Source organism: Garra rufa, chromosome 22, assembly GCF_049309525.1.
Source record: "Garra rufa chromosome 22, GarRuf1.0, whole genome shotgun sequence".
Taxonomy (NCBI): domain Eukaryota; kingdom Metazoa; phylum Chordata; class Actinopteri; order Cypriniformes; family Cyprinidae; genus Garra; species Garra rufa.
Window position 1 is genome coordinate 25,346,008 of NC_133382.1, and position 17,618 is coordinate 25,363,625.

The 17,618-nt window shown below is 38.3% G+C and overlaps 1 protein-coding gene across 1 annotated transcript in view; it reads left to right on the forward strand.

Annotated features, from left to right (window-relative positions):
• The window catches only part of spata20 (spermatogenesis associated 20), a 74,100-nt gene that overhangs the window by 8,724 nt on the left and 47,758 nt on the right, over positions 1 to 17,618 (forward strand). Inside the window, exons 11-13 of the mRNA XM_073827885.1 lie at positions 1,324 to 1,516; positions 5,861 to 6,029; positions 13,997 to 14,205. Of these exons, the coding sequence (XP_073683986.1) occupies positions 1,324 to 1,516; positions 5,861 to 6,029; positions 13,997 to 14,205 (571 nt within the window). The remainder of the gene's footprint in view (positions 1 to 1,323; positions 1,517 to 5,860; positions 6,030 to 13,996; positions 14,206 to 17,618) is intronic.

Consider the following 17,618-nt stretch of genomic DNA (forward strand, 5'->3'; position numbering starts at 1 on the left):
AAATGTAATTTATTCCTGTGATACAAAGCTAAATTTTCAGAATACTTCAGTCTTCAGTGTCACATGATTCTTAGAAATCATTCTAATATGCTGATTTATTCTCCATGTTGAAAACAGTTGTGCTGCTTAATATTTTTTTTGGAACAAAAGGTTAAAAAGAAGAGCATTTATTTAAAATAAAAAGGTTTTCTAACAATATACACTACTGTTCAAAAGTTTGGGGTCAGTACATTTTTATTCTTTCTTTTTTTTAAAGAAATTAATACTTTTATTTACCAAGAATGTGTTAAATAAATTAATAAAAAGTGTCAGCATAGATTTCCATTGTTAGAAAACGATTTATAATTTGATCAAATGCTGTTTTTTTTAAACTTGTTATTCATCAAAAAATCCTGAAAAAAGATCACATATTCCAAAAAAAATATTTGTCAGCACAACTGTTTCCAACGGTAATAATTCTAATAATAAATCAGGATATTAGAATGATTTCTGGAGGATCATGTGCCACTTAAGGCTGGAGTAACAGCTGATGATAATTCAGCTTTGCATCACAGGAATAAATTGTATTTTAAAGTATATTCAAATAAAAAACAGTTAATAATAAATATAAAACAAATAATATTTTACAATATTACAGTTTTTTCTGTATTTTTGATCAAATAAATGCAGCCTTGATGAGCATAAAAGACTTCTTTAAAAAAACATTAGAAGTCTTACTGATATATATATACATATATATATATATATATATATGTATGTGTATTAGGATTCATTTTCTAAGCATGTTCAAAGGTAGAAAATTATGTATATATACAACCTCTTGTTTCTTCAAACGATCAAACCTTTGGTGTATTTCAAAATATATAATATATACAAAAATAAACTAATTTCGTCAAATAATTATAAAAATTATTTCCAAATTTAGAGTTCAACCACTAAATAATCATTGAAATGACACTACAAAAGAAACTTTTTGCAAATATTTTTAACTACACGCATAATGTTTCACAAACCATGACAAATTCTGCTTCCGATTTGCTGTTTTGTCAAGTAGGTTGGTATTACACTTAAATTTCTTCACTAATATTAAAAAGTATGTTCTAGTAGTATAAAATTTGGTACAAAAAAACTAATAGGATGTTTTGTCTGACATATTTTTTCCCATGTCTCAAAAATCAATGGTAGCATGCAATGTATGCAGTTCCTAATTTGTGGGAAAAGCAGATTTTATAATGCAAATTAGTTTTTAATGACAGTTGTTTATTATGTGCATTTAATGATTTGTTGCTAAATCTTATGCTTATGCTCTTGGTGTTTTTGTAGGACCCCCATGGCGAGCTGCAGGGTCAAAATGTGCTGATTGTGCGTTACTCAGTGGAGCTCACCGCTGCTCACTTTGGCATCAGCGTGGACAGACTGTCCGAGCTGCTGTCCGATGCCAGGACCAAGCTGGCCGAGGTACGGCAAGCACGCCCACCTCCTCACCTGGACACCAAAATGCTAGCTTCATGGAATGGTAAGTTTCTCACATCCCAATTGGAAGAAAGTAAATGTGTCACCCAGTAATATACTGCTGGAAATCTCTGAGCACTGAACCAGGAAAAGACTCTAATTAGAGTTAATTGCTTTTCATAGAGTGTTTTGAAATAGAAACAATTAATCAATGAGAGGCTGAGACATGAAGAAAATTCAAAATGCCTGCATCCCCCAAAGCTAAATGTACCCCCTTCCTGTCCTTACGATTTTATTGATTTCGCTTTGCGAACAAGGTCCAGTGTTCGACGAGCTCCGTAAATGTTTTTTTTTTGTCGACTGGGTTTGCTTTAATAGCAGCACTATAATGTTAGAGTTCTTTCATGGGGCGCTTAGATGTGGTGCCAGGCCTTTAAAAGCCCACAGAGGGGACCTCTGGGTTGTGGTCTTTGCCCTCTGTGTCTTTAATGAAAGGATATCAAAGCCTTCGCAGGGTGCCAAGGCCCCTCTGGAGCTCTGGCTGACAAAAGCCCTCAAAGAATAGTGACTAATGAGCTGATATCTTAATTAAAGAAAGCCTGAGACATTGTTTAATGAAACTGTTCCTTCCAGAGCTACGCTCCATTACATTCTTAATTCATACAGACTGGATATTGCTACCTGCAGAGTAACCCTTCGCATTAATCAAACCTGATAGGCCCACTCGCATAGCCATGAGACATGTCAGGGCTACAGGCACATGGAGCTCTGACAGGACTATTGTTAGTGATCCCCAGCCCTCCGAACACATTGTACTTTATATATTATAGTCTTAATGTCTCCTTTTAAAGCTACTCTGTCTTGGCTGGCACCTATTGCACCTTTATCAAAACTTATTTTTTTTTAGCTCTTCTTGGGGGGGGGGGGGGTTTCATTAAAGAAGTTGTTCACTTTCAAAACAAAAGATTACAGATAATGTACTCACCCCCTTGTCATCCAAGATGTTCACGTCTTTCTTTCTTCAGTCATAAGGAAATTATGTTTTTTGAGGAAAAGATTTCAGGATTTCTCTCCATATAGTGGACCTCTGCCTTTGAACTTCCAAAATGCAGTTTAAATGCAGTTTAAAAGAGCTCTAAACGATCCCGGCCACGTGAACGCTGTGTATTCCGGTTCAAGAACAATACTCTGTGTATTCTGGTTTTCTACTCCAACTTCACCTTGTTTTGTAAGGGGCATTTGATCTTCTTTGCACATTCACTTTATAAACACTGGGTCGGTACTTCTGCAGTGATGTAGGAGAAAATGAGATGGGAGTCTTAATGTCTTAAACCAGAATACACAGATTTCACGCCGAGCTAGACAAGACGTGCATTTGAGGTTAAAATGTATATAAATTGTCAATTTTTTTTTCACTAGGTAAGACCCTTCTTCCTTGGCTGGGATTGTTTAGAGCCCTTTGAATCTGCATTTTGGAAGCTTAAACTGACAGGCACAATAGAAGTCCACTACAGTATGTCACAACAAGTGAGTACACCCCTCACATTTCAGAAACCGTTTTAGTATATCGTATATATTGTCTGAAGAGACAATACTATAGAAATGAAACTTGGATATATTTTAGAGTAGTCAATGTGCAGCTTGTATTGCAGTATAGACTTATTGTCCCCTTAAAATTACTCAACATACAGCCATTATTATCAAAATAGCTGGCAACAAAAGTGAGTACACCCTAAATGTACTTGTCCAACGTGTCAATATATTGTGTTAGCCCCATTGTTATTTGGCACTGCCTTAATCATCCTGGGCATGGAATTGACCAGACCTGCACAGGTTGTTGCTGGGATACTTTTCCACTCCTCACATAGATGCTGGACGTTAGACACATGGTGCTTTTCCACTTTACGCTTGAGGATGCCCCACAGGTGTTTAATAGAGTTCAGGTCTGAAGACATACTTGGCCACCACGTCACTTTCAGCTTCATCTTCCTCAGCAAGGCAGTTGTCATCTTGGTGGTGTGTTTGGGATCGTTATCGTTGTTGGAAAACTGCCGTTCGGCCTAGTTTCTGGAGGGAAGGCATCATGTCCTGCTTCAGAATTTACAGTACACAATGGAATCCATGTTTCCCCAGTACCAGCAGCACTCATGCAGCCCCAGACCATGATGCTACCACCACCGTACTTGACTGTACGCAAGACAAAATTTTCTTGGTACTCCTCATTAGGGCATCGCCACACATGCTGGACACCATCTGAGCCAAACAAGTTAATCTTATAGTCTCATCAGACCACAGGACATGGTTCCAGTAATTCATGCTCTTGGACAGGTTGTCTTCTTCAAACTGTTTGCAGAATTTCTTGTGAGCCAGCTTTAGATAAGGATTTCTTCTGGGGCGACACCTATGCAAACGACTTGTTGCAGTGTGCGGCATTTGATCTGAGCACCGACAAGCTGACCTTTTACTTCTACAACTTTTAAAGCAATGCTGGCAGCACTCATGCATCTGTCTTTTGAAGCCAGGTTCTGCACCTGACACATAGAACGAGTGCTCAACTTCGTTGATTGACCCTTGCGAGGCCTGTTCCAAATGGAACTTATCTTGGAAAACCTGTGTATGACCCTGACCACTGTATTGTAACTCGGTTTTAGGGTGTTACTGAACTTCCAATAGCCTTGACCATCTTTGTGGAGAGCAACATTTCTAATTCTCAAATCCTCAGAGAGTTCTTTACCATGAAATGCCATCCAGTGAGAGAATATGAGAGAATTCTACTTAAAGGATTAGTTCACTTTCATAACAACAATGCACAGATAATGTACTCACCCCCTTGTCATCCAAGATGTTCATGTCTTTCTTTCCTCAGTTGTAAAGAAATTATGTTTTTTTGAGGAAAACATTTCAGGGTTTCTCTCTTTATAATGGATATGGATGGCGCCCCGAAGTTTGAACTTCCGAAATGCAGTTTAAATGCAGCTTCAAAAGGATCTAAATGATCCCAGTCGAGGAGGAAGGGTCTTATCTAGCGAAACGATCTGTTATTTTTGAAACAAATTGACAATTTATATACTTTTTAACCTCAAATGCTCGTCTTGTCTCATCTCTGGGCAGCGCATGCGAAGTCTGTGTGATTCAGATAAATACAGTTAGGGTACGTCTAAAAACTCCCATCTCGTTTTCTTCCCTAACTTCAAAATCACCTTAGATCGCTGCAAAAGTACCGACATAGTGTTTACAAAGTGAACATACAAACTCCCTTTACAAAAAAAGGTAAAAACAGCATTATAGGACGATTTTGACATTGAAGACATAAACAAGATGGGAGTTTTTAGACGTACCCTAACTGTATTTACCTCAATCACACTGAGTTTGCATGTGCTGCACAGAGATGAGACAAGACGAGCATTTGAGGTTAAAAAGTATATAAATTGTCAATTTGTTACGAAAATAACCGATCGTTTTGCTAGATAAGACCCTTCCTCCTCGGCTGGGATCGTTTAGAGCATTTTGAAGCTGCATTTAAAGTGCATTTAAACTGCATTTCGGAAGTTCAAACTTCGGGGCGCCATCCATATCCATGATAAAGAGAGAAATCCTGAAATGTTTTCCTCAAAAAAACACAACTTCTTTACGACTGAGGAAAGAAAGACATGAACATCTTGGATGTCAAGGGGGTGAGTACATTATCTGTACATTGTTGTTATGAAAGTGAACTAATCCTTTAAAGCACCTAATTTTAACTGCTCTAATACAAGATACACAACTTTGTATGGTCCTGCCAAGCAGACAAAAACATAAACATGATGAATAGGACATGTGGCTTTTCATGGTTAAACAATATACTGCTGTTATCACTTAGGGTGTACTCACTTTTGTTGCCGGCTTTTTTGACAATAATGGCTGCATTTTGAGTTATTTCTAAAGGACAATAAATCTATACTGCTGTACAAGCTGCACATTGACTACTCTAAAATATATCCAAGTTTCATTTCTATAGTTTTGTCCCTTAACAAGATATACTAAAATGGTTGCTGAAATATGAGTGGTGTACTCATTTTTGTGACATACTATATGTGGAGAGAAATCCTAAAATGTTTTCCTCAGGAAGCATCATTTCTTTACGACTGAATAAAGAAAGACATGAATATCTTGAATGACAAGGGGGTGAGTAAATTATCCGTAAATCTTTGTTCTGGAAGTGAACTTCTACTTTAAATGAGAGGCAAAAATCTTCCTTGCAAGTTTTAAATAAGCAGTTTGCTGAGTTTGTTTGCTTATGTACTTCTGTGGAGAAACCACAAACAGAAAGTGGCTTCGGCATTCCAAAAGACTTGTTTTCTGAATTGAACACGGTCAAGTTTTCCAAAGCTTGTAATCTGTGTCCACTCCCTTTTCTTTGGTTGGTCAGGGCTGATGTTGTCCGGATTTGCACGTGTCGGAGCCGTGCTGGGCGACAAGGCTCTGCTGGAAAGAGCTGAGCGGGCAGCTTGTTTTCTTCGAGAGCACCTGTGGGACGAAGAGGGCCAGAGGATTCTCCATTCCTGTTATCGTGGAAATAATATGGAGGTGGAGCAAGTGTAAGAACTATTTTTGGCTTTCCTAAAATATGTATTCAGCCTGCAAAAGCACAGGGGCTGATATAAGAACAGTTATGGATTGGAAACAGCTGTTGCACCTTTAAAAAATAACTGAAACTAACTAAAAACCAATTCAAATAATTGTATACAAATAATACTAAAATAACACAAGTGTATGTGCCTTTACAGTAGGCCAGGAAAACTAGCACACATTCCGTCTTTCTTCCAGGTCTTAATTGCTTTGGCACATGCTACATTGCTTTGCCAATGTAGAAATGACCCAGAATCAGCACAATACAAAGCTTTTCACATATGAAATCGCCCACAGACACACACACAAATTCACTGACCTCATTTCATGGGGTAACCTCTCATTTGTACCTCTCATTAACGCACTGTGTCAGCACATCGGTCATCCCACAATGCTGAGTGTGCTTCTCAGGTCACGCTGATCATTTTTATGAGTTAACCCACAAACCATTTATGACTGATTTCAACTGGCTGCTTTCAGACCTTTTCCATTGGGTGTTTCGCAATGGGATAATGAAGAAATAGCTTCGTCATGTTGTCAGATCGCATAATGCTTAATCAGGAACACTCCCTCTCTAATCATCTGATTGGTTTTTATAGTTTGAATTTAGCGTAGGATGAGATGTTCCTTCTCTTGCTGTTCTGCTCTGGTCTGTTTGCATAAGGGAGCTGTAAAAATCTGTGGGTTGTTTTTAATTTCCTTTCGAGGATTTCCCTCACAGGGAATAATTTACCAAGCATCCCAGTAAGAAGATGAATTCTTACCACCTGTGTTTCTCGCCACCTGATTTCATTCATTGAAGAAGAACTACTTGTTCCTGTTTTTGAATATTCCACATCTATCCACAGGGATAGTTCTTAGAAAATGTAAATTTCATTGTTTACTCACCCTCACCAAGATTTTGTCAGAAATTCTAAAAAGCTGTACTGGTTGCTGCTTTTCATGCAGTTAAAATGAATTGGGTTCGAAGCTTTCAAGCTTCGATAAAGGATGCAAAAGCACCATAACAGATTAAATTGTACATAATTCACTGATAATGTTCCCTTCCAGTGAATCGTTCAGAATGTTTATGTGAACCAAATGATTCAGTACAAAAGGTTTCATTCACAAATCATGCATCTGCTACTTTTATCCAGTGGCGTTTCCTCAGAGGAGGCAAGGGAGGCAGTGCCTCCTCAAAATATTGAATGAGAAAAGAAAATGTAATATTTTTTTACCTGAGGGAACTTTTTTGCAAGACGCAAAATACGTACGCTTCGTAACATATTCAATGTGAAATGTCCACTGAGTGTCGCTAAAAGAGTGTTACTTTTTTCCCCCTGGAACAGATGAACGTACATGTGGTACGTTTTATGTGACGTTGGTTTTGTATGTGTCACCGCTGTTCTAACTTGAAATGTCTTTCGAGTGGCGCTATAACTCTAATGCACTGACGCAGGGCTTAAAGTATTCCGGCACCATGCCGGATCTCCGGCGTGCGGCCGTGAGGGAAAAAAAAAAAAAATATTTTCGAGCCAATTTATTTCACCTACCAATTATATGAGAGGAACGCAGCTTTAACTAACGTTACAAGCCTATCAGAAGCAGAGAAGGGCGGGTCCTTGCAACACAGTATGATTGACACCCATACGTCAATATCACGTTAGCGTTGTCAGAGAAAAAAAAATGGAGCGCAAGTTTATGAAGCCTGGGGATGATGTCCTAGCAATGGTTAAAGGACTCAAAAATAAATGGCGCTGGGCGTGGATTGAAGAAAGTAGAGATGGCGAGCCTTTTGGCAGTTGGTGCAAGAAACTAAGAGAGCCCGGGGCTTGTTTCTACACGATTTGCTCGAGGAAGCTACTGTATGCCAGCAGCGGTAAGAAAGTGCTTGCTCGTCATGATTTAGGCTGTATCCGAAATCGCCCCCTATACCCTATTCACTATTCCCTACATTAGTCCACTCATTCAGTTCACTTGAAGGAGTGAATGAAAACGAGTGAGTGAATTCGGACACTAAGTGCACCGGAAGGACTGCCGCTTTTGCATAGTGTGTTTACTGTTTAATAATCATTTCAAATGGGCAGCTCCAGTAGTAAGATTAAATGATTTATCTTGAACTCTGTCACGGAAATTATGTATAAACCCTAGTTAAACAATTTAAGAATCAATTCACAACGAACTTGTACCTGTTGTACGCTGTATTACGCAGTGGACGAGCGCATTGTAAAATGAACGGATGGATGATTCAGCTGCGGGCGCCATCTTGTGGTGAGACGCGGATCGCGAATTTAGTCGGCGCGCGACTCCACCCCCCCCCCCCCCCCCCCAAAAAAAAAGTTCAGGCTCAGGATTTTTATTTACTTTAACCCCTGCTGACGTTTTAAAATAATGTACTATCTGCGCTACACCTAAATCTACCCAATAGTATGAACAAAAGCAAATGTGAAGTAAAAAAACGCAATCGCAAGCATGTTGTTTAAGCTAGTTTTTCGATCTCTCACTTTTTAGCTCTTTCATCGTGAGTCATATTTTTGACTGGATTTGTACCCAAGGATTCCGCCTCCTAAGAACAATTCTGTGCTGGCTGAGCTACCGAACAAGCTTGTTACGTCTGGAAAGCAAAACATATAAAGCTGTAATCATAACTGTGAATGAAAACGATTACAAGTGCTCACTGTTTTACCGCATTTAGTGTTAATTTCTTTTGGAAACTGTGGAAAATGTCTATTTATTGGTTCGTATTTTGCGTCTTGCGAAACAGTCCCACAGGTACGTTTTCTTCATGAGAGCAGGTAGCATTTTTTGGTTCATGTGATAAATCCGCCTCTTGTGTTTGTGCGCGTTTCGCGTTCGCGATTCAGTCTGAATGAAACATAGTGGTGTTAATGACTAATTTAAAAAGTAACTACATAACTCACACACTTGGATATAACCACCTTGTTACATCAAAATAAGACTCAAATTGGCATGGAAACATGATCTTTTAATGACTTATGATTTGAATTCAAAAATAGTTTAAAGTTAGCAATAAAAAAGAATAGCTGAACGTAAGCTCACAAATAAAATATATTAAATCAGTACTACTAGTACTAGTATTAATATTTTGGAGTAAATGTAAAATGCTTAAAACACTAACTTGATGAGATTCATACTTGACTTAAATAAATATAATATTGCTTACACTGTTAATGTAAAAATAAAATAAAGAAGTGCTTATTTAACCAAGAAAATATGACATGAATTTACATTTCATTTAAAAAACTTTAGATTTATCCTTGGTGAATTCAAGTGAATGATGGCTCAATATTACCGTTTTTCTCACACAAAGCTATCATATGACTTGCAATATTGTGTGTGAGTCATATGGACCACTTTTATTATACGTTTATGGCGCTTTTTAGAGCTTGAACGCTTTAGACCCTGTTCATTGTAATTGCTTGGAAAAGAGCATGGAAAACAGCCTTTGCTTTTTTCTTGTGCGGAAGAAAGAAAGTCATGTGGGTTTGGAACGACATGAAGGTGAGTAAATGATGACAGAATGTTCATTTTGGGGTGAACTAATCCTTTAAAGAGCCCTGTGCCATGCAGTGAAAACATTTAGAGCGAAATCTGGCATGAATGTTTGATAAGAACGAGACAGGTTACCTGACTGTTGTAGTTCTCAAATGGAATTAAGGGCCTTTTATTGTAATAGAAGAAATATGCTATAGTCTCTGGGCCAGGTAAAAATGTAGTGCCAGGTGAATTATTCATGAACCATCCAGTGGCTGTGCTGTTATTCCAAGGAATGTGACAAATGGTCCAAATCTTGTTCAGCTGTATAAAAATCATACTGCATTGTGAGTAGATCTATCAGTTTGGAACAAGAAGCCTTCTGGCTCCTGAGATAGATAGAGGTTAGGCTCTTTTTTATAGCTTCGGTCTCCTGACAGGTTTGTGTGGAAGTTATGATGTGGCTTTGCTGCACTTTGAAGAGACTGTATCACCTGGTGAGAACGAACAAGGAGGGAATGGAAAAATCCAGGGAGAGCTGTTCATTAAAAATTGACTGGCAGGCTGATTTGTTTTGTTGTCTTACTGAGAAGAAACTGAAACAGAGGAGTCATATTTTTCTCTGAACCCATAAACCCAGCTGTGGGTCGACAGCACCTGAGAAGAAACATACCTCATGGTTTTAAAAAAGATCTAGTTAGCATGGACCATTTAGCCCCTGCTGCTAAATGCCATAACCATCTAGACCCAGACACATTTATATTAAAATAGACATTTTACCATTTTGCGCTCATATTTCTATCTGAGATACAACAGATTTCTCCTTGGGATCAACCAAAGATCTTCGAAGCACAAATGTTTAGTTCTTAGTCACCAGGTTTTTTATCCAAATTCACCTGGCACATTTTGTACATGACATTTGAATAGTGCATTCGATCTGACAGCTTGAGGCAATGACATGGTAGGGGTCAGATGTTGAGGGCGCTCTTCTCACAGGCACCTCATGACATTTTTCATGCCTTGGAATGTCAGTTGTTTGAACTAAGAACTATGGAGGTTAAGTTCCCAGCTTTAGAGCCGTCTCATCCGTCCTGATGCCGACACTGTGCTATCTTCAGACCTGTCACTATCTGTTTCCTCACACTCAGCTGGCCACAGTGCCACCTCTGTTCAAGGGTCTGAGGACAAGGGTTGAAGGGCCTTGATGCGATCTGAATCAAATTTATTTTAGACTTCAAAGACCTTTGCAATCTTATTGAGTGACATCACCTCAAAAGGAATTTCAAACGGCTTTTATAACACAAAGGTCCTGCTAAATATCTTCGTATGCATTTCAGTCAATGCACAGAGCTTAGCTTTACATCTAAAGGCGGCATCCCGCAAACCAACACATTTTGGGTGAACTTTCCTTTTAGTAATAGAAGTGGAGCGACAGACAAAACGACTGCGTCTGACATTTCCCTCCAATTTCATGTCATGGATTGCAACAGCCAGTTCTGGCAGCAAATCAACACGAAGCTCTCTGAAATAAGAATAAAAGTACCATGTGGACATGAGCAATTGTAATAGACTGAAACAGGATGTAATTCATGCAGTAACTTTACCCTGTGAGTATGTGATGTGTATTTTTCCCATCAGGGCTGTTACGTGTGCACTTTCGCTTCGGTGAGAAAAAAGATTCACTTTCAGTAAACAGAGACTGCTCTGCCTCCACTTTCTTATTTTATTAGACAAGTAAGTTTAGAGAACGAAAAAAAAAAAAACGACTTCCTTTGGTCTTTAAAAGACTTGAAGCTTACCATACAATGTCATGATTGAAATATCACTCACGCTTATTGAGATTATCTTTTTGCTTTTTAATTTTAACGTACATCCTGAGTGTGTTTTGGAGTAATGTAGCATTTCAGGTCAAAGGCGTCTATATAGATCTATATAGATATAGATTTGTGGCACAATGTCCATAATTCATGCTTTTCTATGCATTTTATTGATCTTATTTTGAGTGATTTATCCATATATGTAGTTTTTAATAAAAAATTGGTTGGCTGGATGGTGTGACTAGTTGCACTAAAATTATACACTATGTATATAACGCACCTAGTCACAATTCGAAGACATAACCATAACATATAAAGAATTGCTGTGTTGTAAGCAATTCACATGCTACAGTAAGGGAAAGAAATATTTGATCCCCTGCTGATTTTGTACGTTTGCCAACTGACAAAGAAATGATCAGTCTATAATTTTAATGGTAAGTTTATCTGAACAGTGAGAGACAGAACAACAACAAAAAAAGAGTTTCAAAATTCAAAAGAGTTATAAATTGATTTGCATTTTAATGAGTGAAATAACTATTTGACCCCATTGCAAAACATGACTTAGCACTTGGTGGCAAAACCCTTGGTGGCAATCACATAGGTCAGATGTTTCTTCTAGTTGGCCACAGGTTTGCACACAACTGAGGAGGGATTTTGTCCCACTCCTCTTAACAGATCCTCTCCAAGTCATTAAGGTTTTGAGGCTGACGTTTGGCAACTCGAACCTTCATCTCCCTCCATAGATTTTCTATGGGATTAGGGTCTGGAGCCTGGCTAGGCCACTCTAGGACCTATATGTGGTTCTTCTTGAGCCACTCCTTTGTTGCCTTGGCCGTGTGTTTTGAGTCATTGTCATGCTGGAATACGACCCATTTTCAATGCCCTGGCTGAGGGAAGGAGGTTCTCACCCAAGATTTGACGGTATATGACCCCGTTCATCATCCTTTGATGTGGTGCAGTTGTCCTGTCCCCTTAGCAGAACAACACCCCCGAATCATAATGTTTCCACCTCCATGTTTGATGGTGGGGATTTTTTGGGGGTCATAGGCAGCATTCCTCATCCTCTAAACACAACGAGTTGAGTTGATGCCAAAGAGCTTGATTTTGGTCTCATCTGACCACAACACTTTCACCCAGTTCTCCACTGAATCATTCAGATTTTCATTGGCAAACTTCCGGCAGGCCTGTACATGTGCTTTTTTGAGCAGGGGGACCTTGCGGGCTCCGAAGGATTTCAGTCCTTCACGGCGTAGTGTGTCACCAATTGTTTTCTTGGTGACTATGGTCCCAGCTGCCTTGAGATCATTGACAAGATCCTCTCGTGTAGTTCTGGGCTGATTCCTCACCATTCTCATGATCATTGAAACTCCACAAGGTGAGATCTTGCATGGAGCCCCAGATCGAGGGAGATTGACAGTTATTTTGTGTTTCTTCCATTTGTGAATAATCGCACCAACTGTTGTCACCTTCTCACCGAGCTGCTTGATGATGGTCTTGTAGCCCATTCCAGCCTTGTGTAGGTCTACAATCTTGTCCCTGACATCCTTGGACAGCTCTTTAGTCTTAGCCATGGTGGCCATCAGTTTGGAATCTGATTGATTGATTGCTTCTGTGGACAGGTGTCGTTTATACAGGTAACAAGCTGAGGTTAGGCGCACTACCTAAAAGACACCTGCGAGCCAGAAATCTTGCTGATTGATAGGGGATCAAATACTTATTTCACTCATTAAAATGCAAATCAATTTGTAACTTTTTTGACATGCATTTTTTCTCGATTTTTGTTGTTGTTATTCTGTCTCTCACTGTTCAAATAAACCTACCATTAAATTTATAGACTGATAATTTCTTTGACAGTGGGCAAACGTACAAAATTAGCAGGGGATCAAATAATTTTTCCCCTCACTGTATGATAAAATTGCTTGTAAAATACAAGTACAGTCATAAATGATATATCTAGGGTTATTATAAATAACTTAAATCTTTAAGAAACATTTTTGTTACTTAAAATAAAATAAACTGAAATAAAATAAAATATAAAAAAGTAATTTTTTTTTCAGTTACATTTTTCAAAATGTACTAAAATAACTAAAACTGAAATAAAAATTATTAAGCTAATAAAAAACTAATAAAAATGACAAAAACATAACAAAATACTTAAACCTTAACCAAAAGTAAAAATGGAAAATATACAAATACAAATTAAATAATTCAAAATATTAATTAAAATAGTTTTTTATAATGATACTAAAATAGTTCTGGTTAAACTGTTTTCAGCATATCTGAATTGGAAGTTCAAATTGTAGCTTAGTTCTGTATTTCAGATAAGGCAGATACAAGGTATCTGTACAGTTTACGAGTTTCAAATTCCTGCTGTAAATTCTTTAGACAAGAGTCTGCAAGGCTTCTATTGATACTTGTATTACTGTAAATGCCTTTTCCATTCATTTGGAGTTTAAATTATTTCTGTGGTGAATTGGCAGCATGCCACAGTTGCAGTCAATAGAGCTTATGTTATGTCGATCAACACAGCGTAGCTTAACCCAACATTATTAGGCCGGTCAACCCGACATTAACAAGAAATTGAATTTGTATTTATGTAAGATCTTGACCTTCCCTACTAATGTTCTCTATAATATTCTCCCCAGTGCATCTCCCATTGCAGGCTTCCTGGACGACTACGCCTTTGTGGTGTGTGGGCTGCTGGACCTGTTTGAGGCCACGCAAAGGTTTCGCTGGCTGCAGTGGGCCGAAGAACTCCAGCTGAGGCAGGATCAGCTCTTCTGGGATTCCCAGGGAAGCGGCTACTTCTGCAGCGACCCCTCAGATCCGACGCTGTTGTTAGCTCTCAAACAGGGTGAGGAGTGAAAATGTGACATCATGTGTGACGCTACCCTGTATTATGGGTGTGGAAAGCCTGTGGATCTAGGGTTTTTGCTTTGGGAATGTGTGGGTGGCTGTGAGTCACGGAAAGGATGATGAAGATCTGTAGCTGTCAGTCTACATTCTGCATCACTCCACCGCTGATAGCACCACCACACTGCGCTCTTACGGACACTCGCCTGGGTAACTGTGTTTCAGCCAGACATACCCTGCTGAAACCGCCCCATTCTCTCCTTATGTAACTTCATCACTGTCTTTTATTATGCTGTAATGTCCTTCTCTCTTTTCTATCTCACCCAAACACACTGCCTTTTCCTCACCATTTCTTTTCCAGTCCATCTTCTGATGAATTTCGATATCTCCTCCTCCTCCGTGTTTCTGGGTAGAACTTGACCAATATAGAAGACTGATCCAGTACATCAAAGCCTGCTTAAAGCAATTGATATTTCCTTGAAGTAACACCACATCCCTTTTATTTCACGCTGTGCACCATTCATCACCTTCTGCGTGACATTGCTACGGAAGTGGTATGAGAGAGTGATTTTTCATTCTTTTTTTGTCTCCCGCGATAATACAAAAAAGATCCGCACACATACTTTCGAACTGTATAAGTGCCGGGGCTTAATGTCCCGAATGGCTTGGCTCCATATTTTCTCGGCAGGAATTGGAAGTGCGAGCTGATGTGAGCGAATAGTCGCACCAGCGTGCCTGGGCTGTGACTGATGGTACTGTGAAAATGGGACTGACACCAATGAGATATGGATGAGGGCCGAGAAAGCTAACTGTTATGTTTTTGTTGTTGCTTCTGATAAATTAAAATGGACATAAGACAGATTTTTCATCTTTTCTGAGTGACTGGCCCATTATATAGTGAGCCAAGCGTGCAGAGTTGGCTCCATTAGGAGCCATGCGGTGCCGTCACGTGTCAGAACCGAGTCCCCTCACCTCTCTCTGTCGGTGGAAGACGGATTGCCTCCCAAAGCATCTGCCACTCTACATTTTACGCCTTGCCTAAAGTAGACAAAACCAAAACGAGTCAGCTTTGCCGTTTCGTAAAAGGCACAGGCAGTCTAGCCACTAATTTTTTGAAAATAAAGCTATTGGGTTTCTTTATTTTGGGCTGGAACCCTTCAAAGATTTTTGTTGCAGTATTTCAGAGAAAGCCTGTTTTCCATATTGACCACATGCAATGCTGCGTTCAAGTCCTCCTGGGAAGTTCTACATTATGAGTTTGAAAATCATGATAATGATCATAGTCATAATTCATTTAGCTTTTCCGCTTCCACACAAAGACAGAAGGCATTTTAAGAAGCTGCATTATCGTTCAAAAGTTTGGGTTTGGAAAGGTTTTTTAATGTTTTGAATGAAGTTTTTTTTTTGCTCATCGAGAGTGCATTTATTTGACCAAAGCACAGTAAAAACACAGGGCTCGCAAAATCGCTAGAGTTGTAAATGTGAAAAGTTAATGTGCCTTATAAAACGAGTCATCTGAACAATTAAGACAGTAATATTTATGTTTTAAATAAATATAATAATTATATACTTGATTTATCCCTTGAAATGATATAAAGGCTGAAATGCCGTGTAAGATTTTTTGTTTTTGTGAAAACCTATATCTGAACTGTAAATCATGTCATTTTATGACTTGTTACCGTACATTGTCCAAACCCACTCATACTGTGTTTATTTTACTTGTGCAGCTCTAAAAGAGGGTCATAAATTGGCTTAAATTGATATTTAAAAATTCTGCAGATACCCTGTAAATAGTAAAATAAAATTCCTTCTTTGATATGTTGATATTTGTGTATTAAAAATATTTTTGATTGACATTTAGACTCATATATATTTTTACATATAGAAAATTAGATAGATTTTTATTTGGGCTAGATAAATTCATTTCCGGGGTACCAAAATCTAAAGAGTACCTGCCCGAAGTGCTACCAGAAATGTTAAAATTTTGCGAGCCCTGAAACAATATTGTGAAATTTTATTACAGTAAATATCTTCTATTTTAATATATAAAGCTGAGTTATTATTAGCAATCATTCACATGATTCTTCGGAAATCAATTTAACTCTTTCCCTGGCAGCGTTTTTGAAAAAAGTTGCCAGCCACCACCAGCACTTTTAACATTTCATGGCCTCCAGAATATTTTGTTGTATGCATATCTGAACATGCAATACATAAAAATAAAAAATAGAGCCTCTACTTTTAAACAAACAAACAACTGTTTTAGTCTAGCATTTTTTTTGTTCAACACTTGAATGTAGGAAGTTTCATAAAAAAGTAACATTTTGAGCAAAAAGCTAAGAAAATCGCATTTTTATCAAAGACTAGATGTGGATCATATTCAGTACGATGATCAAAACATAGATGCAATACATCTTTTCCATCAACGCTTCCAAAGTTTCACAGTCTTTTACCACTTCCTGGATCGACATTTCACTCTGAACATTAGGCAGTTTTCTTTTATATGCTGTTTATGGTTGATGATCACATTATTTTTCAAATGCATCTGCTAAAATATGAGATTGCTAATTTCTGCATCTTTATCGTCTGTGTTTTTAATCAGAAGATTCTGGACTCATTCAAGACATATATAATAATTATACCTAGTGTATAACTGTGAAAACCCCAAAAATTCACAAAAATTGTTCTCTTAAATAACGCAAAATTCTGTGATTGGCTGGGAAGTGTTGTCTTATAAATAATGGAAAATTTCATGTTTGTCAGGGAAGCGTCTCTTAAATAACGAAAAATTTTGTGTTTGGCGGGGATGCGCTTTATCATGAATAATGGAAAATTCAGTGTTTGGCGAGGAAATGTCTCTTAAATAACGTAAAATTCAGTCTTAGTTGGGGAAGCATTGTCTTTTAAATAATGGAAAATTCTGTGTTTGGCGAACAAGCGTTGTCTCATAAATAACGGAAAATTCTGTGTTTGGCGGGGCCGCGTTTTCTCATAGATAACGGAAAATTCTGTGTTTGGCGGGGAAGCGTTTTCTCATAAATAATGGAAAATTCTGTGTTTGCGAACAAGCGTTGTCTCATAAATAACGGAAAATTCTGTGTTTGGCGAACAAGCGTTGTCTCATAAATAACGGAAAATTCTGTGTTTGGCGGGGAGGCGTTTTCTCATAAATAATGGAAAATTCTGTGTTTGGCATGGAAGCGTTGTCTCATAATTAACGGAAAATTCTGTGTTTGGCATGGAAGCGTTGTCTCATAAATAACGGAAAATTCTGTGTTTGGCGAACAAGCGTTGTCTCATAAATAACGGAAAATTCTGTGTTTGGCGAACAAGCGTTGTCTCATAAATAACGGAAAATTCTGTGTTTGGCGAACAAGCGTTGTCTCATAAATACCACTTTTACCACTTCCTGGATCG